General features: G+C 37.7%; 6 protein-coding genes across 6 annotated transcripts; 3 read left to right on the forward strand and 3 right to left on the reverse strand.

Annotated features, from left to right (window-relative positions):
* Nucleotides 1–2,758: 2,758 nt before the first annotated feature.
* Nucleotides 2,759–6,423, forward strand: LOC148768701 (cellulose synthase-like protein E6). The gene is made up of 7 exons (XM_088822199.1): nt 2,759–3,322; nt 3,518–3,836; nt 4,080–4,355; nt 4,436–4,648; nt 4,749–4,976; nt 5,345–5,692; nt 5,785–6,423. The coding sequence occupies exons 1-7, from the start codon at nt 3,027–3,029 to the stop codon at nt 6,331–6,333; spliced, it is 2,229 nt and encodes a 742-aa protein (XP_088678325.1). The 5' UTR covers nt 2,759–3,026; the 3' UTR covers nt 6,334–6,423.
* A 1,884-nt stretch (nt 6,424–8,307) lies between these two features.
* Nucleotides 8,308–12,632, forward strand: CSLE1 (cellulose synthase like E1). Its single transcript, XM_012986139.2, has 8 exons — nt 8,308–8,850; nt 8,956–9,277; nt 9,710–9,850; nt 9,999–10,130; nt 10,220–10,432; nt 10,531–10,755; nt 10,856–11,203; nt 11,916–12,632. The coding sequence occupies exons 1-8, from the start codon at nt 8,582–8,584 to the stop codon at nt 12,471–12,473; spliced, it is 2,208 nt and encodes a 735-aa protein (XP_012841593.2). The 5' UTR covers nt 8,308–8,581; the 3' UTR covers nt 12,474–12,632.
* A 296-nt stretch (nt 12,633–12,928) lies between these two features.
* LOC148768702 (protein NOI4-like) lies at nt 12,929–15,130 on the reverse strand. Its single transcript, XM_088822200.1, has 3 exons — nt 14,979–15,130; nt 13,721–13,903; nt 12,929–13,264 (listed from the first exon to the last, which is right to left on the reverse strand). Exons 1-3 carry the CDS (start codon nt 14,982–14,984, stop codon nt 13,241–13,243), a joined length of 213 nt encoding a protein of 70 aa, XP_088678326.1. The 5' UTR covers nt 14,985–15,130; the 3' UTR covers nt 12,929–13,240.
* A 1,190-nt stretch (nt 15,131–16,320) lies between these two features.
* AHG2 (Polynucleotidyl transferase, ribonuclease H-like superfamily protein) lies at nt 16,321–20,196 on the forward strand. Its single transcript, XM_012986364.2, has 7 exons — nt 16,321–16,803; nt 16,993–17,123; nt 17,518–17,846; nt 17,947–18,060; nt 18,157–18,283; nt 18,372–18,642; nt 19,441–20,196. The coding sequence occupies exons 1-7, from the start codon at nt 16,418–16,420 to the stop codon at nt 20,147–20,149; spliced, it is 2,067 nt and encodes a 688-aa protein (XP_012841818.1). The 5' UTR covers nt 16,321–16,417; the 3' UTR covers nt 20,150–20,196.
* A 315-nt stretch (nt 20,197–20,511) lies between these two features.
* On the reverse strand, nt 20,512–21,408 carry LOC105962084 (early nodulin-like protein 6). Its single transcript, XM_012986363.2, has 2 exons — nt 21,073–21,408; nt 20,512–20,981 (listed from the first exon to the last, which is right to left on the reverse strand). Exons 1-2 carry the CDS (start codon nt 21,281–21,283, stop codon nt 20,608–20,610), a joined length of 585 nt encoding a protein of 194 aa, XP_012841817.1. The 5' UTR covers nt 21,284–21,408; the 3' UTR covers nt 20,512–20,607.
* Nucleotides 21,409–22,736: 1,328 nt separating this feature from the next.
* LOC105962081 (Concanavalin A-like lectin protein kinase family protein) lies at nt 22,737–25,203 on the reverse strand. Its single transcript, XM_012986361.2, has one exon. It carries the CDS (start codon nt 25,028–25,030, stop codon nt 22,949–22,951), a length of 2,082 nt encoding a protein of 693 aa, XP_012841815.1. The 5' UTR covers nt 25,031–25,203; the 3' UTR covers nt 22,737–22,948.
* Between the last annotated feature and the right edge of the window lie 1,319 nt (nt 25,204–26,522).

Here is a 26,522-nt window from a genome sequence, read left to right on the forward strand (position 1 = left end):
AAGGGTGATGTTCAACCATTGGGATGAGATGCCCAATCTGTGGTAGGATAACCCCCAACTTAGGATGAGACGATCACGTACCCTTGGGATGAGATGCCCAACCTTGGGGTGGGATAACCCCCAACTTAGGATGAGGCGATCACGTACCCTTGGGATGAGATGCCCAACCTTGGAGTGGGATAACCCCAACTTAGGATGAGGCGATCACGAACCCTTGGGATGAGATGCCCAACCTTGGGTTGGGATAACCCCCAACTTAGGATGAGACGATCACGTACCCTTGGGATGAGATGCCCAACCTTGGGGTGGAATAACCCCCAACTTAGGATGAGGCGATCACGTACCCTTGGCAAACGAAATATTTTGGGGGTAGAGGTAAGCCCCAGGGAGTCGATAACCCTTGGCGAGCGTTGAAGGGCCTCCTCGGTTGTCTGAACCGATTGAGGGACGGGAAGAAGTGAATCCTGTTGAGGATCTAGTGGGACCTCCGAGGCAGGTCTCGTGGCGGATCCCGAGCACGAGGAGGAGGAAGTTGCAAGCCAGAGCCTCCACAAGGTAGGAGGTCGTTAGCAGTCACACTCCCCCTAAGCAAATGTCTCAAGACCATCATGCGCGCTACGTGATTATGTCTGCCTTCCCACAGACGGCGCCAAAATGATGATGCTAAAAATAGATCACCTTAGATAGTTGAGCTGGGAGAGCAGAGTGGATCACTGCTCACGTGTTAGATGGCCCTGAGATACCTGCGAAGAGAGAACACGTGAACTAGGCCGGGGGTTGATCCGGCGGAAACCCCTCCGACGCTCAAGTTAGACGTGGGGATAGTAGAAATCATTGAGAGAATATGACTCCTAGTATTCTTTAGATAATAGGGCTTCCCTTTAATAAAAGAATTATATCGTTATTTATACCTTAGATGAGATCGTTGGACCCAAACCTTATCTGAAGGTGATTGGGCCTCGGTGATATTGGTTTTCAATATTGGGCTCGTGGCCCAGTAGGTAAATAAATTGTAAGTCCATTAGGTTGACTCAATTAGGCATATCAGTAAAAGATCACAACGGCGAAAATAAAAAATTTCCATACTTTGTATTGAAAAAAATCAAAAAACGAAACAGGTTGAAATCGACGAAATTTGAAATTCACGTTCCGATTTCCGGGCCTACAATGTTGAAATGGGAATTGTCAGCTATTTATGGGCCTCATGTGATCCACATTATTTCATATTTGTAGGCCCGAAATATCTTAATCGGGCCCATTTAATAAAACTGGTGCATCATCAATTTCGTGGGTTACTGCATGTACGACACGTGTCATCAAATTCGCCGAGAAACGCCAAAACTCAGAATCCAAATATATTGCCACACAACGGAGCTACTAGCTAAAATCGAAGTTCTGCAGTACACAATCTTAAAAAAAAATCTCCACCGTTCGTTGAGAAGTGATGGATACAAGAAAGGAGGCTGCGCCGCCGCCGCCGCCGCAAGTGGTGGTGGGAGAAGAGAAAGCGGAGGAAGTGCTCGACGAACAGGCCGCCGCGTCGCAGCTCTGCCGCCAGCACTGCGACGGAGTTCCGGCATCGTACGGGATCGACGGGAGGAAATCCACCGTGGTGTGTACGACGGCGGACTTTGACGATGGGTCCGGCGAGGCGTCGACCGCCGGGAAGTGCCGGAATATGAACCAGCAAGCTGATCATTACAAGTGCCAGTGATGAGGACTTGATCACGTGCCGAAGACTTTTGACCGTTGGATTCGAATTAAATTACACGAAAAATGGCCGTAGATTTGCTTGTCTTTTTGGTTAGTTTGGTTTTTCCGTAATTTTAAAGTTGATTAGTGGCTGGTTATTATATTATGGGATTAGTGATTAATGTCAGTTTATGTAGTCCTTAATTACGCATGTAATAAATTTCTAATATATATGGACAATTTTTTTACTAATTGGGCGAGGTTGTGATTACTCAACATATAACATGTAGAAAAACTGAAATGTTATACGTCTGAAATGTTATGCATCGTTTCAATTTTACTAATATTGTTTTGATTTCAGACGTCGAATTTGATCTTGACATATTTTTATTTTTATTTTGGTAAAATTTAAAACACAAAAATTGTAGTTCTTTGGGTTAGCTATCTAATCCAATTTAAATCCGCTAGATTGAATGTCGTGTGACAAAATTATGTATGAATAATTCACATTTCTGAATTTTAGATATTTCAATACATCAAAATTTGAAATTAAAAATGATCAAAATCACGTTTGAAGTCGAAATGGTATTATTAAAACTCGAACGACATTTAACGCATCCAGTAGAAAAAATATACTAGGACAAATTGCACTTACGCTCCCAAAAAAAAATTCAACTTTTAATTGGCTCTGAAAAAGAAAAGTATCCCTTTAATCCCAAAAAAAAATTCAACTTTTAATTGGCTCTGAAAAAGAAAAGTATCCCTTTAAAATATACCACTCCGTTGATTTTGCCTCAAATGTGTATTCCGGCCTAGGTCTCGTTGAATTTGGCTGAATTAAAAGGGTAATTATTACTTAAATGTTTTAAATGTCATTCGACCTTTTTTCACTCTATACTACAACGATTATGAAGAACAAAAGGGTAATTTCGTCATTTAAGATTTTAAATGTCATTTGACATTTTCCCACTCTATATTATAGTAATTATAAAGGACGGTGAACAAATTTCATCCAATTTGAAAGATATATATAATTTCATTTAATTTGAAAGCGATTTTCATGGAAGATAATTTCACTTTTTCCACTCATTATTGAAAAGATGTGTGTGCAACGAAATTAGAAAACAAAACAAAATATAAATAAAATAAGTTATCCATAAACAGAAAAAAAAACAAAAATTGTATTGAGTGGTGGTAGCTTGATAGTATTGCTGTGTCAATAAATGACACGTGGTTAGGCATACCAGACTGAAGTCAGCGAAGAACACACACATATACTTACACTTTAGAGAGAGAGAGAGAGAGAGATAGAGAGAAATCTAGAGAGAGAAACAATGGCTAGAAATCATGACATGAGAGAAGATGTTCTTCTTCCTCCTCTGTTCGAGACAAGTACAGCAAAACACAGAGGTGCATACAAATTTTTCTGCTTCACAATATTTGTCGGCATAATCTCGGTATGGCTGTACAGATTCATCCACTTCCCCACCACCGCCGCCGCCGCCGGAAAATCAACCTGGCTTACGATTTCCGCCGCCGAGGTTCTGTTCGGCCTGTACTGGATTTTCACTCAGGCCGCTCGATTGAACGTCGTCTACCGCTACCCCTTCAAACACCGACTCTCTCAAAGGTTAATTAATTCTCAAATTGGACGCCATTAAAACACACACACACACACACACACAGAAACGGTTTCGGTTTTCTGGTTTCCGGTTTTCGAGTTTCGGTTTCCGGTTTTCCGGTTTTCGGTTTTGGTTTTCGGGTTTCCGGTTTTCGGTTTAGGTTTTCGGTTTCGGTTTATACATGGATGAGTGATTGTTTGCAGGTACGAGGAGGAGTTGCCGCTTGTCGACGTTTTCGTCTGCACGGCGGACCCCACATTAGAGCCACCGTTGTTAGTGATCGACACGATCTTATCCGTAATGTCGTACAATTATACCCCCGAGAAACTCGGTATTTACCTCTCCGACGATGGGTGCTCCGAACTAACGTTCTACGCGCTCGTCGAAGCCTCCGAATTCGCCAAGCGTTGGATTCCGTTCGTGAAGAAACACAACGTCGAGCCGCGGGCCCCACGAGTCTATTTCTCTCGAGCAATCGATTCCGACGAACCGGATTTCGTGCATGAATGGACTATTGTCAAGGTTAAATTATGAAAATTATATAAGACCCAGATATTTGCCTCGAGTGAATTTGATTACATAACTAGCCAGTAAGCACACATATGGGTGTGTGTGATTATGTGCAAATTTATGGTTTAAATTCATGCAGTGTAAATAATCAGGTGTAACATCTACTTGTCCGAGTGATTGTATGTTCAATTTATTGAGAATTTTTAATGATTTAAATTTTGTTTAGAATTTTTTTTTTTTGTTTTATTTTTTTAGGATTTGTATGAAGATATGAAGAGTCGAATAGATTCATCGGTGGCAAATGGTTTCATTACGGATGAAATTAAAGACAAACATAAAGGGTTCTTAGAGTGGAATTCGAACATCACAAAGAATGACCATCACTCCATTGTTCAAATATTGATAAACGGGTGGGACCCGCAAGGAATATTCGATGTCGATGGAAATCGATTACCGACACTCGTGTATTTATCTCGAGAAAAGCGACGAGGGTGGCAGCATAATTTTAAGGCCGGATCCATGAATGCATTGGTAATCGGGTTTTTTCTATATGTTCTGCTTATTATTATTATTTTTTTAAGTTTTATATTAAATAAGCAATAATTATGCAGATAAGAGTGTCGTCGGAGATAACCAACGCGCCGATTATTCTGAATCTCGACTGTGATATGTATTCGAACGATCCGGATGCAATACGAGACGCGTTGTGCTTCTTCTTGGATGAGAATCAAGGGCAGCAGATTTCGTACGTGCAGTACCCTCAGCGATTCAGTAATATAACGAAAAACGATATCTACGCAAACGAACCGCGCGCAACTTTTCAAGTATGTTCCTTTTTTTGTCGACGTGTTTATTACAAGGTTATTTTGGTCGAGTATTGGAATATAATATTTATTTTTATTTTTATTTTTGTTTCTAACAAAGATCGAGCTGGCTGGTCTAGACGGTTTCGGTGCAACTCTGTTTATTGGAACTGGATGCTTTCATCGGAGGGAAAGTTTGTCGGGAAAGAAATTCTCGTACGAAGATCGTAAAATCGAATCGAATAGTGTTAAAGAAACGAAGAAGATTAGATCAGTTGAAGAATTGGAGTTAGCTTCAAAGACTTTGGCGAATTGTAGCTACGAAAAGGATACTCTTTGGGGAAAAGAGGTTCGTTATTTTTATCGCATAGCGAGGCCTGTATTACTTAGGCCTCGTTTGGCTGGTAAGATAAACCATGGTTAATTAAATTAGTTAATCTTATCATGGTAAACCAAACGAGGCCTAAGTAATTTTTATACTCAATGAAAGAGCATTTTTATACACTACTTTTTTTTAAGGTTTATTGCATTCAACACCCTTATATTTACTCTAATTATTAAAAAACTCCACGTGTTATAAATATTAGCAACAAACCCTCTATTAGCAAACTACCCCTTAAGAAGTGGGGTTTTTTAGCAATTCGATATAATATACGGGTACTAAACGCAATAAACTCCAAAACAATTTAACGGTAATTTTGATGTTGACATATGCAGATGGGATTGGTGTACGGATATCCGGTCGAAGACATTGTAACGGGATTAACGATTCAATGCAGAGGATGGAAGCCCGTTTATTACAATCCGACCAAACACGCGTTTTTGGGCATTGCTCCAACAACCTTGGACGTAGCTCTTGTCCAATTCAAGAGATGGTCCGAAGGGCTTTTTCAGATTTTCTTTTCCGAGCATTGCCCCTTTATCCACGGCTTCGGAAAGATAAAATTAGGGGCACAAATGGGATATTGTATTTACCTTCTGTGGGCCCCGTTTTCGTTGCCTATTTTGGCGTATGTTTTCGTTCCGGCTCTTTGTTTACTACATGATGTGCCCTTGTTCCCTAAGGTATATATATAATTTAGTGTTTAATTCAAATTAAATTAACTTAAATTAAACTATTAAATAATATATTAATAATCGTGTATAATTTATTCCAGGTGTCTAGCTTGTGGTTCGTACCGTTTGCGTACGTTTTCGGAGCAAGAACAGCTTGCAGCTTAATCGAAGATCTAATATCCGGCAGCACGGTCAAAGGATGGTGGAACTTACAAAGAATGTGGCTAATTAGGCGAACGACGTCTTACTTCTTCGCTTTGATAGATACGATATACAAAAAATTAGGCCTCTCCGAGACATCATTCGTACTAACCGGAAAAGTGGCTGACGAAGATTTAAGGACAAGGTACGAGGATGAAATAATCGAGTTCGGAAGCTCGTCGGTTATGTATGTGATTATTGCAACTATTGCAATTGTCAATTTATTGAGTTTGGTGTACGGGGTTTTCAAGAATGTCGCCTTTTTCGGGTTTGATGGATTAATCGGAGTTTTTACGGGACAAATGATTGTTTGTGGGATTATCGTTTCGTTGAATTTGCCGGTTTATGAAGCCCTTTTGTTGAGAAGGGATAAGGGGAGTATACCTTCCTCTGTTTTGGTCAAGTCTCTTGTAATAACTTCATTAGCATGTCTCATTCCTATGTTTTAGGGCAAAAAATGTTTTTTTTCGTATTATTATTTTAGTCTTAGTTAATTTACATACTTTGGATTATATTGTATAATTATTTAATTTCTACTAGTTAGTCTGAGTTGACATCACTCATCCATTGAGTGTCGTCGGCGTTTGTGTGTGCCGAATGTACTTTAAGACTAGGGTTTGCACTTCTCGAATACTAATTGAACGAAGGGTACGAAATCAATCAGATTGACGGTGCGGCGCTTGTGTGTGCTGAATGGAATATAAGACTAGGGTTTGGGGCTTTTAGAACACTAATTGAACGAAGGGTACGAAATTAATCAGATTGACGGCTCTTGTGTGTGCAGAATGTACTATATATAGGGTTTGCGCTTTTCGAACATTAGTTGAACAAAGGGTACGAAATCAGATAGTTAAAACGCCAGCGGACAGGATATATAGAATCATAAAAAAATTTACAAAATGCGCCATTAAAGATATTTACCTAGCAGTGGTCTTCTGAATTAGGGCTTGGCTTGCTTCTATATACCCATCTCAAAAAAGCCCAAATTTCCCTAATTTCGGTTATCTTCCGAGATTTGTTTTAAAATTATCATTGAAAAAATCAATTAAAATTAAAAATGAAAAAACCTAATTTCGGTTATCTTCCGAGATTTGTTTTAAAATTATCATTGAAAAAATCAATTAAAATTAAAAATGAAAAAATAAAAAATTGCAAAACTTGAATAAAAGAAAAATTATCCAAGTGGATTAGGATTCTGATAATCGATCTGCAAATATGATTTATTATGAAAGTCGTTTGAGAAAAAAAAAGGTGAAGTGGATTAGGATTCTGATAATCGATCTGCAAATATGATTTATTATGAAAGTCGTTTGAGAAAAAAAAGGTGAAAAATAAAAGATATTACTATGTATTTTATATTAAAAGTGACTAAAAATTCTGAATTTCGTCGATTCTGATCCTAAAGTTTTCGACTTCTTACCTATTTTTTTATTCCACTTTTGAAATTCTAATTTCCGAATTTTGTTGGAACGGAGTTGAATTATTTTTTCACTTTCGAAAAGAAATTAGATTTTTTTCGAAAGGGCTAATTTCGATATGATCCTTCCAATTTCCACCCCTAGTGAGTATTTTAACATTTCGGGCCGACCCAATTTTTTTACTTTCACAAACTCTTATCATAACTTATTTGGGAATTGCTTATTTGGACCTATTATAGCAACCAAACGAGGCCTTCAATTTCACGTGACAAAATTCCAGGTCTCGAGATTTATCTACGTAATTTTTGCCGAGCATGCGTATAGTTTTGCGGAGTATCTCTTTTCGGGAGGTACAATTCTAGGGCGGTGGAATAAGCAAAGAATGTGGCTCTACAAAATAATGACCTCGATGTTAATTCCAAACTTAGATCAATCGATATTCTACAAAAGAATGATTTTTTTGTAATTTTCAAACTTAGATCAACAATCAATGTTAAGGTCAGAGGTGTGAAAACTAACGGCGATGGCCACATTGAGAGAAATTTTCAATTAAATGAGGGTAAATCGATGCAATTGAGGGTAGAAGTGGATAAAGTGATATCGAACCAAAGTATAAAGAGGCAAATCGATACAATTAAAAGTAGAAAACGATAAAGTGGTGTCGAGCCAAAGTACAAGGGGACAAATCTGACCCGCTTCATCCGATTTTCACATGTAGTTTTAACCCTAGTTTTGGGGGTTTGGCTATTAATATATGTATAGGTTGTAAACTTGTAATTAGCAAAATTGGCAAATTTTAATTCTACTAACATTTGTTGCATATCTTTTATGAGGATGACGTGTCAAAGAATCGGAGTACTATAACATAACTGTGGCATGATGACATCATCGGTGGCGTAATCATTTCTTTGTTTATTTTTAAATTATGAGGTTCACCCAAATTATCGTCTTTGGGCCCCACTCAATAATTGCCATAAAATATTTCATTAAAATCAGTTGCCCCATGCAATAAAACAAGAACAGCAAGAAAAGCTTGCTTTTAAAGATTGGAAATCGCAATTTTCAATTTTATTTTATTTTATTTTTCAAATGGATCCTAATCTTTTGACTTCAACTGCTGAAAATGAAGTCCAATTAAGCTGCCGATGGGACCCACATTTTAGATTCCTCATACTTCCATTGCAGCTGCTCGAAAAAGTTGTCAAACTTTTCTTTGCTCACCATCTGTTTGTAGTTATTCCTGAATGAAAAAAAACAACAACAGTGATTACAGTTAACAATGGCAATGGATTCATTTGCTGCTGCTCCACTCTTTGAAACCAAGAAAGCAAAGGGGAGTTCAATCTACAAGCTCTTTTCAGCTTCACTATCTGTTGGAATTGTTTCCATTTTAATTTACAGAGCAACTCAAATCCCCGAAAATCGAAGAATCGTGTGGATTGGCATGTTCGGAGCCGAACTATGGTTCGCCTTCTACTGGTTCCTCACCCAATCTCACAGACTGAACCGGGTTTATCGCCGAACCTTCAAGGACCGCCTCTCTCAAAGGTCTTCTTCAATCTTCATTTATCAATATTAACCAAGATTTCTTGTTTTATTCGATTATGTATCCATATTAGTTATCGGAATTCTCGATGCTGGTTTTAATTACAGGTACGAGGATGATTTGCCAGGTGTGGACGTATTCGTCTGCACGGCCGATCCTGTAATAGAGCCGCCGATGATGGTGATCAACACCGTCCTGTCGGTGATGGCGTATTCTTACCCGCCGGAGAAACTGGCTGTGTACCTCTCCGACGACGGCGGCTCCGAAATTACGTTCTACGCCCTTCTGGAGGCATCCCGTTTCGCTAAGCATTGGATACCCTATTGCAAGAAGTTTAACATCGAGCCTCGCTCGCCGGACGCGTATTTTAGCTCCTCAGAATATTCCGAATTGGAAGCATCTCAGGCTAAACATATGGCTTCTATCAAGGTAATTGGAAGGGCAAATTACGGTCACCCCTGAGGTATGGCCAAATTATGAAAAAAACCATCTTGCTTGGGTAATTACAGTCACCCCTCCTTTTAAATATTTTTACATAATTTTTTTGTAATTCGGTTATTTACCGAATCAAATCGTATATTCAGTTCGGTAAACAGTTTGAAATGTTGTCGTACCGAAATTTCGGTTCGGTTTTACCGATTTGACATCCCTAAAATTTACCTCTGAAGGAATTTTTTCGTAAGATAATACATAGTTGATGGGTGGTTATAATTACCAAACAGAAGAGGGGTTTTCGTAATTTGACCATAACTCAGGGGTGGCCGTAATTTGCCCTAATTGGAATGATCCTACCTCAATAGCTTACTGCCTTAATTCTTTCTCCTTAATTTTTTATTAAGTTTTTTTTATCTGCCTGTGCAGAAACTGTACCAAGAAATGGAGAATAGGATTGAACTTGCAAAGAAACTTAAGAGGGTCTCCAAAGATGCACTTTTGCAGCATCGAGGATTTTCGAGTTGGGATTCTTTTGTGTCTCCAAAAGATCACGACACCGTAATGCAAGTGCGTGAACGTACATTGATACATACACAGCCGCATTCTTAATTTTTTGTAGAGATGATTAAATTCTAAAAGCATCATTTATGATCAAATTTGTCTCAGTTTTATCGATACATATCTATATTGGTGTTTCGGTTTTCGTATTGATCAGATACTGATTGATGGAAGAGATCCAGAAGCTAAGGATATCGAAGGGTGTAGATTGCCGACTTTGGTGTATTTGGCTCGTGAGAAACGGCCTCAGCATTTTCACAACTTCAAAGCAGGAGCTATGAATGCATTGGTAAGTACTTCGTGAAAATTATAAAGTTGCGTCGGACCGAAACTTAAATAAATAAATAAATAAATAAAGCAATTCTTGAAATTATGCAGATAAGAGTGTCGTCGGAGATCAGCAATGGGGCGGTGATTCTAAATGTGGATTGTGATATGTATTCCAACAATTCGCAGTCGATTCGAGACGCACTCTGCTTCTTCTTGGATGAAGAGAAGGGCAACGAGATAGCTTTCGTTCAATTCCCTCAGAATTTTCATAACCTTACTAAGAACGAACTATACGGAGGATCCATGCGAGTAGTCAGTAATGTGAGCAGTAGTACATCACTATATATAATATACTGACATCACCCGACATACTATAACTCTCTCTCTCTCTCTCTCTCTCTCTCTCTCTCTTGTTGCAGGTCGAATTTCATGGTTTGGACGGTTATGGAGGCCCGATGTATATCGGAACGGGCTGTTTTCATAGAAGGGACACTCTATGTGGAAGAAAGTTCACTAAAGAATCCACTTTCGAGTGGAAACAAAATACTATTTCCACTACCGCAGAAACTACCGTCGAATTGGAAGAAAGAATCAAGCAACTAGCAAGTTCCACATTCGAGAAAAACACTCAATGGGGCAACGAGGTTTAAAATTATCCTTTTTCTCGTTCCATCAAGAAACATTCTCTTTTACTACACAACAAAATACATATTTGTAAATTGTTTCTTTTATACATAATCACAGACGGGTTTGAAATACGGGTGCCCCGTTGAAGACGTGATAACGGGACTAACAATCCAATGCCGAGGGTGGAAATCCGTTTACTACAATCCCGAGAGAAAGGGATTCTTGGGTGTAAACGGGACCACCCTCGATCAAACACTAGTAATGCACAAGAGATGGTCCGAAGGAGACCTGCAAATTTTCCTATCGAAATACGGCCCATTTTCGAATGGACTCGGGAAGATTAATATCGGTCTCGTAATGGGATATTGTGTGTATTGCTTATGGTCAATCAATTGCTTTGCAACGTTGTACTACTCCATTGTGCCTTCCGTTTATCTACTCAAAGGAGTGCCCTTATTTCCACAGGTACGCGTATCGGCGTATGTATATATAAGTATATAACCCTCGTTTGGTTGGCAAAATGAGCTATGATTATATACGTAATTGTATCGTATTTGATGTTTGGTCCATACTAGAGGTGCAAATTGGAATGAAATTTCTGAATTCCGCCAATTCTGACCCGATTTTTCCGATTTTTGAACAATGTTTTTCATTCCAAAATTTGAAACTTCTGATGTTTTGATTTTTTTTTTTTTTTTTTTAACGGGATTGTAATACGTATTAGATTCCGATTCTTGATCCAATTTTAATTTCCGAAAATTCCATTTGAAAAAAAAATACACTGATAATATGAATATTAATATGTATTGTATATTAAAAGTTACTGCCATTTTGAAAATTCCGAATTCCGCAAATTCTGATCCAAAAGTTTCCAATCTGTGAACAATTTTTTTTTTTTAATTCCAACTTTCAAAATTTTGATTTCCGAGTTTTGTTGGAACGGAATAAAATTATTTTCACTTCCATAAAAAATATATATTTTTCTGAAAGTGATAATTTTGATCCGATCCTTCCAATTTCCACCCCTAATACCCCCGGTATATTAACATTTCGGGCCAATCCATTTCTTTTCCTTTTACTTCTATAAGCTCTTATCTGAACTTATTGGGGTAATTGAGTATTGAACCTATTATAGCAACCAAACGAGGCCTTAAATTTTTACGTGACAAAATTCCAGGTCTCGAGCATGTGGCTGATTCCATTTACCTACGTAATTTTCGCGGAGCATGCGTATAGTTTTGCGGAATATCTCTTTTCGGGAGGAACAGTTCTCGGGTGGTGGAATGAGCAAAGAATGTGGCTCTACAAAAGAACGACCTCGTATCTATTTGCATTTATCGACACGTTGTCGACTTATTTAGGTTACTCAAATTCGGGATTCGTAATATCTGCCAAAGTCTCGAACGAGGATGTGATGGAGAGGTACGAGCAAGAGAGGATGGAATTTGGAGCCGACATTTCTTCGCCGATGTTTGCTGTGTTGACTTTTTTGGCGATGGTCAATCTTTTTTGCTTGATTGGAGTTTCTGTGAGAGTGATTTGGAGAGGGGGATTCGAACTCGTTTTTCGGAATATGGGTTTGCAGGTTCTTTTATGCGGGGTTTTGGTTTTGATCAATTTGCCTTTGTACGATGCTGCGTTTTTTAGAAGGGATAAAGGGAAGTTGAATGGTTCGGTTACGATTAAATCGGTTTTCTTGGCTCTTTCTTTGTGTACTTTGTATTTTTTGGTGTAGAATTTTCATGTGGAGTTGAAGAAAATGGATTTGTTTGTGTGTTTATGTAAGGTGAAATTGTTCTTGGATTAGTTTTGTACCTTGTGTGTGTGTGTGTGTGTGTGTGTGTGTTTTTCTTGAAATAAGCAGTTTTAAATGGTAATTACACATTTAAACTCAGCTGTATCGTCATCTAATCAATGCTATTTTAAGTTCCGTTTATCTCGAATGAAAACGAACGAAACAATTGTCAACGAAAAACAACACAGAATAGTAGTTATTGCCGAGGGAGCCTTCACGGAAGAAAAAAATTCCTAGCGATAACATGTAGATACGCGTAAATATATATGAATCTATACATGCATGTATGATTGAATATAAATCGAGTGAAATTCACAAGGTGTAGTATGAATCAAATCAGAAGATCGTCTCGATCAAAATGCAGTAGACGATAAATACGTTTCACCCGAAAAATATAAATCGGTAAAAGATGGTGATTAATAGGAGGGGCACAAATGCTTTACATACAAATCACACAAGATAGCGAAAAGCAACAATAGTAAACCTGGCTTATTCTTGACCCACAAAAACAAATACAACATAAATTAATAGTAAAACGAAAAAAGTTGTCCAATACCCAAACCGACGCAATTTCTACAGCACACAAAAAACAGACGAGGGCGGTGCCTCATACAACCTGCAAACTCCGAATTAGAGTCATCCTCTGCTCTGTTTTTATATGCCGTATAAGTATATTTTACACATAAACCCGGTCAAGATTCCGTTTCTCACATGCAGCAAAACCATTTTTTCTGCAAGTCAACAAAAATTTCACTTTCAATGAGATAAAAATCAAAACGAATGGGTGCAGTTCATACATGGTCGGGATTTGATTAATCGTCTTATGATAAGAATGCCGTGGAAACTTAGGAAGCATGTCTATGTTTGGTAATTTGTTGCAATAGAAAATCAACAAACAATAAATTATTCGACCTCGTCCATCGAAATGCTGTCAGAAAAGAATCAGGTAAACGAAATATAAACCCTGAAAACCACCCCAAAATGTATTCAAGATAATCAAAAGGGGCGTTTAAAGAAACAGCAGAGTGAAAAACACGATACAGAAAAAGAATCACATACACAGCGTGCAATTTACAGGTCTTCCCAGATTAAAGTTAGATACTAATATAATCGAGCAACGTTATACTTGGGCAAAGAAGAATAAAAAAATATTTCAAATGAACGACATATACGGAAAAGAAACTTACACCCTGTGGCTTTAAAGTTTCCTCTCTAAAATGTGTATTTGAGACACCCCCAGTCGGGGAATCTGGCTTGCCACCTGTCTTCTTCTCATTCCTTGCCTTGTTAAATATTACCGTAAATCCTTCAGCTGAAGCTGGATCGTTAACATCCCATTCACCGAACTTTGGCAATGGCCGACCCTTCTCCTGTAAAAGGTACAAATAAACGGCATTAGAATTCCAAATTAGAAGATAAACGAAAATGCTGAAGGCACCACACACTGAGTTTCTGATCAATTGTCAAAGAAGATAAAAATTCAAATTAGATGGCCCGAAACAAAAAAAAATGGCGAAAATCGGAGGGAAATAAAACAACCTGCGTGTTTCCGAAACATGATAAGAAAGATTGGACTAGATGCAAACCGAACAAAAATATTATTTGTAGTTTGATAAAGAAAAAAAGTGAAACACGAAATTTTGTGCCCATTCAAAAGTTGAAAACATCAAATTTTACGACCCAATTAACTACACTATGCATGAAACTATACTACGCATTCTGAGGGCTCGTCTTCCTTTCTTTATATAGATATTAACATAGTGTTAACACGATATCGAATTTATGATGAATGCTTAAATCGAACAAGTTTGTGACAATCTTTATGACCCGATTTAGCTCTAATGTATCATGGTGCAGCACAGCTTTCACATTCTGGGAACAAATTCATCCAGGTCAGTTATAATTCAAACGAATACAACAAACTTAAAACTTCGTTCTGCATAGACGACTGTATATCGATTCCTTTGCTTATACATCAGTGAAGCATATCATCGCATTAAACTAACATTTACTTCTGTTTCATCGGTCTTTTCGACCTCCCACGCCTATATACGGGTAAAATAACCGAGTCGATACATAAAGTCAAATCAGATTTCGACAACACACAGAGTTAAAACAAAAATTAGGGAAAAAAAAAACAATCAAGATGACCAAAAAAACTTGAATAGTTAATCAGGAAGAAAAAATCAGTCCGGAACAGCTAGCAAGCACCCAATCACCCACATAAAATAACCAATTTTACATAAACATAAAGTCAAACCTAATCAATTTCAACAAAAAATCATCGGCTCAAAGCAGAGAAACAAACGATCGATCAAACCACAAACAGATGAAATTCGAAACAAAATTGAAAAATAGCCAGCAAAATAAATATTAAATTCAACTCAAATCTATTCGAATCGGAGTGAATAACGAAGAAGAACAGAGTATAATTCGATTACATACCGACATGAATGTTCAGGAATAGAAGATATTTTTATCAGCTAAAAGCTTGACTCGAGCTGTAGGAGATATGTAGAGAGAGAAGAAAAGTAGAGAGAGAAAGAGAGAGAGAAATGGGTTTTAGACTTTGATGTAAGTAATATGTATATATATGTATATATATATATAGGTTGTATGTATATGTATATCGACGTAGCTGTATACAACACACGTCATAGTTGTTAGACAAGTGTATAATTAAAAAATTAAATGTGAACGCAAATCTAATATATTTTTCTTTTATGAAAAATTGAATATTCAAATGAATTTTCTTGTATAATTATCAAATAGAGGATTGGAAAATATATCTGGTGATTTTAAATTGTAGATCTACGATTTTGATTTTGCAACTTCGATTTTGAATATTCAAATACTTATTACACAAAATTCATGCCCGTTTAGTGAAGGGTTATCTGAAATAAATAACACATTTTACGTACAATCTAAAATAATATCGTAAATAGATTTCGAATTTATAAAAAAAAATATTCGAATTCGAATTCTAGACCTTCAAATAAGTTCAACTCGATTCGTCAAATTTCCTAATTAGTTTCAAATATGAAACCATTTGTACAAATTGCAAAATAAATAACATTACAAGCAAGGGAAAATTGACCCTAATCCCCATTTTTTCTATCCACAAGTTGGGATGTATATGAAAACATACTCAATTATAAAAAAAATATTGCCAATTTTCTTGACTAGTTATTTATTAAAAATAAATAAAAAATTGGCAGAAAAATAACAATTTCATTATACAGTAGAACCTCGATAAATTAATAACCTTGTTTAAATAATAATTTCTCTTGATCCCGACTCGATAAACACTTATTAAATTATTAGTTCGATAATTTAGGTGGTGTTTGCAAATGCTTTTTGAAAGTGATTATGAGCTTTTTTTGCTCATAATTTGTTTTCAGGTGTTTGCAAAATCAACTTTTGCTTTTGCTTCTCTTAAAATAATTTGCTTTAAGCTATTTTTTTAAAAGCACCCATAACCCTGTTTTTTCTATTTAAGTTCATTTTCCGGAATATTTGCAAACACCCCCGACTTTTAGAAATAAGCACTTAAAACTGACTCAATTCACAATCACTAACTTATGCTTTTAAATAATCATTTGCAAACACCACCTTAATATTTCTCTAAATAAATAGAATTTTGCTGATACCGATATTAATTTATAGAGGTTATTTATACTAATGCTAGTAAAATACTAAATTGTTTAGGCCCATCACCGTTCAGAAGCAAATTCTTTAGGCCCAATTATTATTATTATTATTATTATTATTTATTTTTTTGAAAAATAAGCCCCAAAGTATTGGGTGCACCAAATTTTCGTACTACCTACTTCTTCTACGCAATTCGTACCCGGGTTTTGCCCTAAAATGAACAAACGCAGAGGATGAAAGCAAATCAGCTGGTTCGGGTCATAACCCGAACCCGGATCCGAATCCGAACACGGACCACCTCACCATTCATCCGTTGTCTATGCTCTTCTGCACCTTCTCCGCCGCCGGGCGCAGACGCGGCGCTGAAGAATGTGACGAAGCCGAACTTCGAGCCGGCTCTGGCCGAGCTGCGCCGACACGTCAGAGAAGCCGACTTCGTTTCGATCGATTTGGAGATGACGGGAGTCACCAGCGCTCCGTGGAGAGAGTCGTTCGATTTCGACCGACCCGACATCCAGTACTTGAAGATCAAGGATTCCGCCGAGAAATTCGCCGTCGTTCAGTTCGGCGTTTGCCCCTTCCGATGGGACCCACTCAGCCACTCATTTCTCGCCCATCCGTATGTGTGTGTGTGTGTGTGTGTGTGTGTGGAATTTCTTCTCTTTCTATTCAGCTTTGGATAGGGAATTGGAATTGGAATTGAGAGAGAGAAATTAATTTGATTAGTGTTTTTTTCCCGCCCTTGAATTATGCCTTTTAGATATTGCTCCATGAAATTAATCAATCTCTGTTTTTGCTGTTTTTGCAGGCACAATTTTTACATATTTCCTCGGCAGGAAATTCCAGGCGACGGCTTATCGAATGAATTCCTATGCCAGACGAGCTCATTGGAATTTTTGGCCAAGTACCAATTCGATTTCAATAAATGCATTTACGAAGGTGAATTTTTATCCTCGATACTACTTTTATAAGTCGTCGATTGATGAATTTTATCGTTAAATAAATTGTCTCATTTAGACACCATCTTTGGTTGTGAGCCCGTTTTCGTAGCTTGAGATACCATCAAATTGTTTCTTGATTTTTGCTCTTTAAATGGATGTTCGTATGCACGGACTTACATAAATTATTGATAAAACTAATATCGATGTAAATGTTTCACCGGTCCCGCGTTTGATTTATATCTGATTATCAACTGTTAATGTATCCAATAGTGTAATGTGAAGACCGATGCCAGAGGATTAGACACTTTTATCGGTTTGTTTAAGATTAAACACCGTCGATGGTGTTTTATGTTCCCTCGATTTGGAGATTTTACACTCTTAAATAATCTCAGGAATATCTTATTTGTCCAGAAGCCAAGAGGAAGAAGCACTGAGACAGTTAGATTCGTTATACAATGACAATTCCGGATATTCATCGTCTAACTCAAGAAATGACGCGGACGCACAGTTGGTTAGGATGGCAGATATTCTATTCACCGAGAGAATGAAATACACAGTCAGCGAATGGCGCGCTGGATTATTACACGAGGGAAATACGGGATCCGGATTTCGAGGAAGTTTGAATACCATGAATCAAACTTTTCAGACTACTTTCTTCCAAATGCGCCCTGCTCTTGTACTGAACGGGTTAAGTTCCCGTCAGCTGAGGTTAATTAAGTTGGTAATTACAATTTTACCCCTTCTCACTTTTAGTTTTTTACGATGCTTAGTGATGTGAAGTTTTCGAATTATACTAGTGTTTTTTTGCCGTATAAATACAGGTTACTGAAAAGGATTTCAAAGATCTTGCCTATGTACACGTGACCGGTGAAAATTCTGTTGCACAAAAATTGATCGTCTATACAGACTCTACATCGGACAGGGATTTGCTTATGGTGAGACTAATTGCAAAACCTATATATAGAGAACTTTTTATTATATTTTTTTTTCCGATAAGATATAATTTTCGTTTCACCTTTGAGTGTGTGCAGAGCGAGGTAAAAGCTTGTCAAAAGAAAGATTCATTAGTGAAGATTAAATCTGCTATCGGGTTTCGACATGTTATTGATCTGCTTTCCTCGGAGAAAAAATTAATTGTCGGTCACAATTGTTTTCTAGGTAACACAAGTATATATTAAATATCGTGTTTCGTTTCGAATATTTTTAGTTATTTGCCATCTTATAAAGTTTTGCTTTCTTTCTTCAGATCTTGCACACGTGTACAGCAAATTTTTCGGTCCACTTCCCTTGACCGCTGAAGAATTTGTCTCAGCTGTTCGAAAATATTTCCCGAACATTATCGATACGAAAGTACTGATAAATTCAAATGATGAGTTGTTTCTTCTTATGAGGAAAGGCAGTACGTCGCTTTCGAAAGCATTTGGCGTACTCTGTCCACCTATTGGTCCAGGTGGCACAAGCAGTGATGTGGCGGGTAAGCCACGTGTTAAAGTGGAAGTTCAAGTGGATGATCAGAGGTTCGTTTTTCCTTTGCTCTTATTTTTGCTGTCAAATCTTTAGTTATAATACTGTGCAACTCTTTTGTTGGTTAATTACTGTCTATAATTCAACATTAGATCCCTTTCGTTTTTTATTAAAAAAAAAATGTTTTACATAAGTATTTGTTCATACAAATATTTCCTTCAGACCTATTGAGCGTAATCTCTAAAGGCAAAGAAACTCAGTTACTTTCAACCCGAATATTTCTGATTTTGGAACAATATTTTTCATTCCGAATTCCAAAAGTTCTGATTTCCGATTTTTCCATATTCTTTTAACAGAATTGTAATACATTTAAAATTCCAATTTCTGATCCGGTTTTAATTTCCAAAAAAATTACTTATAATATTAAATATTATTATATATTTTATAGTACAAGTGAATAAAACAATAGAAATTTCAAATTCCGCCGATTCCAATCCGAAGTTACCGATTTTGGAACAAGTTTTATCATTCCAATTTCTGAAATTCCGACTTTTTCATTTTTTATTTTTTTTCAAGAGACTGAATTAGTTTTTTACTTCCGTTTTTTTTTTCTTTCAAAAGTGCCAATTCCAATCCGATCCGTCCTATTTCACAATGGCCTCGTTTGGTTTGCAAGATAATATTAGTCAAGATAAGACTATGTAATCTTACGAGAAGCTCATTTTTCCACGTCGAATAAGACCAAATTATTTAATTAATCACAACTTATCTCACCACCAACCAAACGAGGCCTATGTGGATTGTCTATTCTAGAAACTTCTCGTAAACTAACAAAGTAAAATACTGTACAGGTTCTCAAATTGGAACTCAGGAGCCAAACACGAAGCTGGATACGATGCTTTCATGACAGGCTCCGTCTTTTCTCAATCCTGTCGTAACCTAGGAATCGATTTCAACTCGGTCTTAAATTTGCCACAAAATGAAAAACTCCAAAAGTACATCAATCATTTATACCTAAGCTGGAATAACAAAGATATTATCGACCTCAAAACAGGAAAGATTCTCGTGGAATCTTTAGGTTCGAATAATAACACCAGCACCAAACGAAGGAATCCCAAATTCGTCTTTTCGAATACGGTTCTTTTGTGGGGCCCACCTTCGAAGCTGAGGGCGAAAGATATTAGAGATTGTGTATGTAAAGTTTTTGGTGTGGGCTCGATTGTTTCGATATGCCACCTGGACGAAACTGCAGCCTTTGTCCAGTTCAGCAAAGAGGAACTGGTTTCCGATTTTCTTGAATTGAAGGATAGTTTGGAGAGAGAGAAGAATAGCCCTGTATCGATTTTGCATCCTTTGTCGAAGATTTTGGAAGGTGGGTTTGTTCGCGCTGCTAATTACGAGATGTATAAAGATATTTGTGGTTCGAGTTTATCGCAAGTGTTATTTGCAGAGCAAGCCGAGGTGGTCGCGAGTAATCCGAAAGCTGGAGTGGTCAAATTAGCTGTTGAGGTTGATAGTTATTATCCAAATGAACTTCTTTCAGATTCTTGTATGAAATAATTTCTCTCATTTTTTTTTAATTTATTAATTTCTTTGGCTTTTTTTAATTAATAATTCTAGTATTTTTTACGTTAGAAGAAAAATTATATATTGTTTGCATTTTTTTCCCTTATAAAGATTGGGGTAAATTACAGCCCATGAGATTAAGGTCAAGTTAAGAAATAAAAATATATTTTTGTAATATTTTTTTGTATTATAAATATATGATTTATGGAATATAAGTGTTTTTAAAAATAAAAAAAGTAATAGAAATAATAATCATGTGGGTATAAAATCTAAAATAAAATAAATGCCATTAATCAAATAAATAATAACCAAACAATTTTCAAGAAAACAAATAACAAATCGTCCTAAGCAAAATATCCAACCAACAATTAAATCATCCTAAGGAAAATAAATATAAAATAATAATAATAATAATAATAAATAAATAAAAACAAAACTAATCCTAAAAACTCCTACACGAAAAGATAGACAACGAAAAGTCCGACAACAGCAGCCACGAAGCAAGAAACAACCGTCACCTTCACGGCGGCGCTAACTCCCGGCGACCCAGAACCACCGCCTCCATCGCGGCCGGAACCGCCGGTGGGAGACGGAGCCGGAGAAGGCGAAACTTCGGGCGCCTGAGAAGGATGCATCACACGAACAATAAGCCTCTGACCCGATTTGCAGTGACCCGGTTCACCACTGATGAAGTAGAAAAAACCCGGTCGGTCGAACTGGAAAACGGTGTCGCCGTCGTCGAATCTCGAGATGGGGTTCGTGGTGTTGCAGGTGAGGTAACCGACGGGGCTCACCACCAAAACGGAGTCGTTTTGGTACTTGAAATCTGTTCCAAGAAAAATCAAAACACGCAATAAAAATGTGTGTGTGTGTGTGTGAAAAGCCATGCATGTAAGGTGTTCGATGAAATGACTTACTGACTGTATCTCCGATGTGGAACCTGTTCTTCGCGGCCCATTCGTTGTACGTCTCCGTCTCTTTTCCGGTGGGTTTCTTCCACCCCGTCTTCTCCCCGACTGGGTACTGGAAACCGGAGACCAGAACCGCCGCCATGGTGGCGGCGATAAGGGCGGAGAGGAGCATGTTGTTGAAGGTCTTTGAGGTAGCTGATGATGAAGAAGAAGTCATTGTAATTAATAAATAATAATATATCTCTCACTTTTTTCTATACTGCAAATAAATCTCTCTCTCTCTCTCTCTCTCTCTCTCTCTCTCTCTCTTTCTCTCTCTAACTCTTTTTTTCGGTGGCGATGAGTGTGTGCTTGTGTGTGTATATATAGAAGCAGAAGAGGAGTGGGAGTTGAAGAGTGGGAAAAGTGGGGAGCATCGGTTAGTCCTACGTGGCACACTTCTTTCATTAGTTGTTGGAATCAGTCAAAGCTTTTGATTTTGGCGGGAATTTGGTCAATTTTTTTAGGGGAAAAAAGATAATTAAAATTTACTAATTTATATGTAATTGTGTTTTTTTTTTCTTCTTCTTTTTTACGAAATAAATATTTTATTATTATCCCGCGTTGTAAAAAACAATTTAGATATTTACCTTCTTCTTTTTTTAAGAAACAATTTAGATTATTTCAATGATATATATAACATGCTACAATTTATATGTAGGGGTGGAAATCGGACGGATCGGATCGGATTTGGGTGTTTCGGAAAATTTCCGATTTTTTTCGGAAGTCCAAAACGCCTTCCAATTTCGATTCCGATTTTTTCGGAATTCAAAAATTGATTCCGATTCCGATTTTTTCGGAATTTTCCCAAAAAAAAATGGAAAAAAAAATAAAAAATTTTGAGTTTTGACTTTTGTATATTTTAGAAAATTAAAAAATAATAATATGTCCAAATATATATATATATATATATATATATATATATATATATATATATATTGGAAAAAATATTAGTAATATACTAGTATATATTACTAGTAATTATTTTTTTGATGAATAGTATATTACTAGTAATTAGTACAGACTGCGGATAGATATAGACATATAGTATATAATATATACTATATATTATACATAGTAATAAATATTAATAATAATTAGAAAAATTGGAATAAATCGGAAATAATCGAAAATAATTGGAAATAATCGGAATAATTTCGGATTGGAAATCGGAAATTCCGAAATTCTGTTATGTAGTTCCGATTCCGATCCGATTTTTTTCGGAATTTTCGGAAATCGGAATTTCGGAATTCGGATTCGGCGGAAATCGAAATTTTCGTTCCAATTTCCACCCCTATTTATATGTATATAAAATAATAAAATATAAATAGTGTAACTTTCGCATTTTTTCAGCACAAAATGCAATAATATAACTTATTATTAAATAAATCCTCTAATTTCATAAATTTAACAATTCACCCCTCAAGTTTGCATTAATTTCACATTTGGTCCCTCAAGTTTCAATAATTTAACATTTTTTTGTCATTTATGTTAATTTACAGTTATTCGGTAAGTTAAGGCAGTGGTTGATACATGTTTGATTTCATTAGTATTAACGAAAAATTGACATAGGAGACTAAAAAGTGTTGAATGTTAGAAACATTATGGACCAAATGTGTCATCGATGCAAATTTAAGGGGCTGAAAGTGTAATATTCTCTATTTAATAACAACTAATTTAGTTTATATCAATCAAACATCCGAAATCCAAAATCAAAAATCAAATGTACACCAAATCACAATCAAATGTAACACCAAACAAAAATCAATCAAACAATCTCAAAAAAATTAAAAGAATATCAAATCATCATCATCTATAGCAGCAGCAAAACAAACACCTTCAATCAATCAATCCTAATCTCCAGTTGCGAGTCGGGCGATCCGCAATCCGAAACGAGGTCATCGATACTCAACGGTAGACTATTCGAAAAAGTCAAACTCGGCTTCTTCCTCGGCACAACCAAACCCTCCGCCTCCCCGTTCAATATCTGCAAAACCCTCCTCATATTCGGCCTCCCCGAACTATCGGGATTCGCGCAGCTCAGCCCGACAAGCAGCATTTTCCTCAGCCCCGCCTCCTCAAACTCCCCCTTCATCCGCCCATCCGCCGCCCCGACAAGATTCCCCTCCGAATACAACCCCCACACCCAATCCACCAAATTCACCATCTTCCCATTTTGCCCTTCCCTCTCGATCGGCCTCCTCCCGCAAACCAGCTCCAATATAACCACGCCATAGCTAAAAACATCCGTTTTCTCCGTCGCTTTACCGTACTGCAAATACTCCGGCGCGAGATATCCCATCGTGCCAGCTGTCAAAGTTGAGAGCGGGCTCTTGTCGTGATCCATAAGCCTAGCCAATCCGAAATCGCCGAGCCGAGCGTTGTAGCTTCCGTCGAGCATTATATTGCTCGTTTTTACGTCTCGGTGAATCACTTGCTGCTCGCATTCTTGATGCAAGTAGGTCAATGCCGAAGCTAACCCTATAGCGATATTATATCGGTACTCCCATTTCAACGGGTTATTGTTATTGTTATAGCCGTTGTCGATATAATCGTATAGCACATTATCAAGACTCCCGTTCGGCATAAACTCGTAAACGAGCAACAATTCGCCCTTCTCGACGCACCACCCTTGTAGCTGCACCAAATTCTTGTGCCTCAAACAAGCTATGATCGATAACTCGGATAAGAACTCTGTTTTACTTTCGTGGCTGTGCTTCGATCTTTTGACGGCGGAAATAGTGCCCGTTTCTGGGAAAAGGGCTTTGTAGACAGTGCCGAACGCTCCGTGCCCTAATATACGGGAGGGGTGAAAACCCCTCGTGGCGAATTTGAGCTCTTTGTAGTCGAATTGCCTCGGCCCGGTTATAAGCTCCGATTTCAAGATCTTCTCTGTTTTGGTACCCTTCCATTTCTTGACGGAGACGTAGCCGAAAACTACGAGAACTACGCAGAAGAAAGACGGGATTCCGATCCCGAGGCCTAATCCGATGGATTTGTGACGGCGGTTGTTGGAATCGGAAACCGGAATCTGCGGCGGCGGGTTTAGCGGCGGGACGGTGGTGTCGGTTACGTTGTGGGGGTTGATTCTCGGCCTTATCTGGCTGAACCCTAGTGTACGGAAGCTCCAATTCTCGATGTAGTGCAGCTCCGTGCTGCCTTCGGTGGAGGCGGAGAAGCCGACGAACATGAATTCTTTCAAGTAATCGGATAAATCGAGATCGACGGACAAAATCGGGGTTTCGGGTTTGGAGGTGGAGTAGCTCAAGAAGACCTCCGTTTTGCGGTTGTCGTTCGAGTAATCGATCCAGGCAGTAATCACGTTGCCGCTCTTGAGGTTGATCGATCGGAGCATCGGATCGGCGGTCTTGATCGAGATCAAGCTGTCGATGTCCAAACCGACGTGGTTTTCGTCGGGGTCGTCAAAGTGGAGGTCTTGTCGGGTGTCAAATTCGACGGCGACGAAGGTGTTCTTGGTCAACTGGGAGGAGTTGACCAGGCCGAGGTAGCCGCCGGCGCTGCCTAGGGTTTGGTTGTTGGGGGAGATGAAGAAGGTGAGGCCGTCGCCGAACGACGTCGGATTGACGTTGTCGATCGAGAAGGAGAATCTGGTGGAGAAGGAGGCGGTGGTGTTGGTTTCCGGGTCGAAGAACGGGATCGGGTTGTTGTAGATGGCGGCGCCGGAGCTGGAGGAAGGGACGCCCAGCTGGCGCGTGAGCCCCACGACGCCGTCGCGGAGGTAGGAGTCGCCGAGGAGGGTGAGGTTGCGGAGTGTGAAGAAGGGGAAGTCGAGGTTCACGTTCTCCGGCGAGTGCGCCGCCGCCGTGGCGGCGGAGGCGAGGTTGAAGATGATCGGAAATATTAAGAAAACAAGAAGCTTTCTTGGGTTCATCGTGTAATTAATTTCGCCGGAAAATTTTTTCATTTTTTATTTTTACATGGGATTTTTCAAGAAGTAGTGTTCGTGGGGGCGGTGGTGGGTGGTGGTGGTGGTGGTGGTGGTGGGGGTGGGAATCTTTGGGTGGGAAAATGGGATTCAAACGGTTATAGAAGAATGGGCGCGTGGTGGGTAATCGAAGAAGATAAATAATTCAGGATTATTTTATTATTAAAAAAAAATATTAAAAAAAGGAAAATACAGAATATGATTTATAACGGTAATATAGGAGAATTTTGGAGGGGAGCTGGGGGTTGGGGGGGCCCCCTCCATTAAACGACGCCGTATTCGCACTGCATTATTGTGTTTTATATAATAAAGTAATAAATAAATTCGAGTAGATTAAATTCAAGTGGGAGGAAGAGTATTTTACAATTATTATTGGTTTATGTGCTTATTTATGCGGGAATTCAATGATATTTATGTTTCTCATAAAATAAAAAATAATGAGTATTTATTTTTATGATATATATATATATATATATATATATATATATATATATATATATATATATATTGGTTGATTAACAAATATTGTAAATTAACCCCTAAATTCCCTAATATATGTCCTTTTTGATTAAAAAAAAGATAATTTGATATTATCTATCACATTAAATTTCCAGTACTGCATTAGTTAAATATTTCTCAATTATGTTCTTATTAATTCGCCACCGAGTCTCCCGCATTAATTAATAAATTCGTTTGGTTGTCAATATAGAATTAGCTAAGATAAAATTAAGTAATTTAATTAAAACCCAATTATTTTATACCGGACTCTCTAATGTCCAACAAAGAAGCTCCCTAAAAAGCAAAATAATGCAAGATAAAACATGATAATATAATATTTTCGGGTCGAACTGGTGAATTATTGAGTATAACAAACATCAAACAAAGTCCAGTTAAATAATTAATCATGGTTAATCTCTCCAGTCAAAATGGAGTCTAAGGATATTTTGGTCTAACATTGTAAGAATAATATAGATAATGAATCAGCCAAAAGAAAAGAATGTGTGGTATATATTATCTCTATTTTTATTTATTGATATGTATTACATCAAGTGTGTGAACTTAGAAATAGTAAAAAAAAAAAAGTTTATAGGAGTTAGAAGAATTAATATTATATTAATAATATATTAAATAAAAAGATATGTATATATAATATGGGTCCATGTCAGAAAAAATCAAAAGAAGCCGTTGTACTATAGACAATTCATGTTGGAATATTTGACCACGTGATATTACATTCTTACCCAAAGAATCCCTTTAGTACAATGTCTCTATATTAAGGTACAAATAAATAAATATAACCCGCAAGGGTGGCCTAGCGGTTGGAGCAAGAGAGCTTGGGTCAATTGACCCAAGTTCGAATCCCCTTGCCAACGGTCGCTAGGTCGAGCTTGTCACACATGGTTAGCCTAGTGTGGTTTACATCTCTCGTATGGTTTGCAAGCTATTATACGAGAGTGTAGGTTTACCCAGT

The sequence above is a fragment of the Erythranthe guttata genome, chromosome 8 (genome assembly GCF_056151865.1).
Source record: "Erythranthe guttata isolate IM_541 chromosome 8, IM_541, whole genome shotgun sequence".
NCBI lineage: Eukaryota > Viridiplantae > Streptophyta > Magnoliopsida > Lamiales > Phrymaceae > Erythranthe > Erythranthe guttata.

Coding starts and splice junctions, on each gene's coding strand:
- LOC148768701 (XM_088822199.1), top strand. CDS start 3,027: ATGGCTAGAAATCATGACATGAGAGAAGATGTTCTTCTTCCTCCTCTG. Junction 3,323..3,517: donor AAACACCGACTCTCTCAAAG/GTTAATTAATTC, acceptor GATTGTTTGCAG/GTACGAGGAGGAGTTGCCGC. Junction 4,977..5,344: donor ATACTCTTTGGGGAAAAGAG/GTTCGTTATTTT, acceptor TGACATATGCAG/ATGGGATTGGTGTACGGATA.
- CSLE1 (XM_012986139.2), top strand. CDS start 8,582: ATGGCAATGGATTCATTTGCTGCTGCTCCACTCTTTGAAACCAAGAAA. Junction 9,851..9,998: donor ATCACGACACCGTAATGCAA/GTGCGTGAACGT, acceptor CGTATTGATCAG/ATACTGATTGATGGAAGAGA. Junction 10,756..10,855: donor ACACTCAATGGGGCAACGAG/GTTTAAAATTAT, acceptor ACATAATCACAG/ACGGGTTTGAAATACGGGTG.
- LOC148768702 (XM_088822200.1), bottom strand. Junction 13,265..13,720: donor AAACTTTAAAGCCACAGGGT/GTAAGTTTCTTT, acceptor GTTGACTTGCAG/AAAAAATGGTTTTGCTGCAT.
- AHG2 (XM_012986364.2), top strand. CDS start 16,418: ATGAAAGCAAATCAGCTGGTTCGGGTCATAACCCGAACCCGGATCCGA. Junction 17,847..17,946: donor AGCTGAGGTTAATTAAGTTG/GTAATTACAATT, acceptor GTATAAATACAG/GTTACTGAAAAGGATTTCAA. Junction 18,284..18,371: donor CGGTCACAATTGTTTTCTAG/GTAACACAAGTA, acceptor TTCTTTCTTCAG/ATCTTGCACACGTGTACAGC.
- LOC105962084 (XM_012986363.2), bottom strand. CDS start 21,283: ATGACTTCTTCTTCATCATCAGCTACCTCAAAGACCTTCAACAACATG. Junction 20,982..21,072: donor CCACATCGGAGATACAGTCA/GTAAGTCATTTC, acceptor TTCTTGGAACAG/ATTTCAAGTACCAAAACGAC.
- LOC105962081 (XM_012986361.2), bottom strand. CDS start 25,030: ATGAAAAAATTTTCCGGCGAAATTAATTACACGATGAACCCAAGAAAG.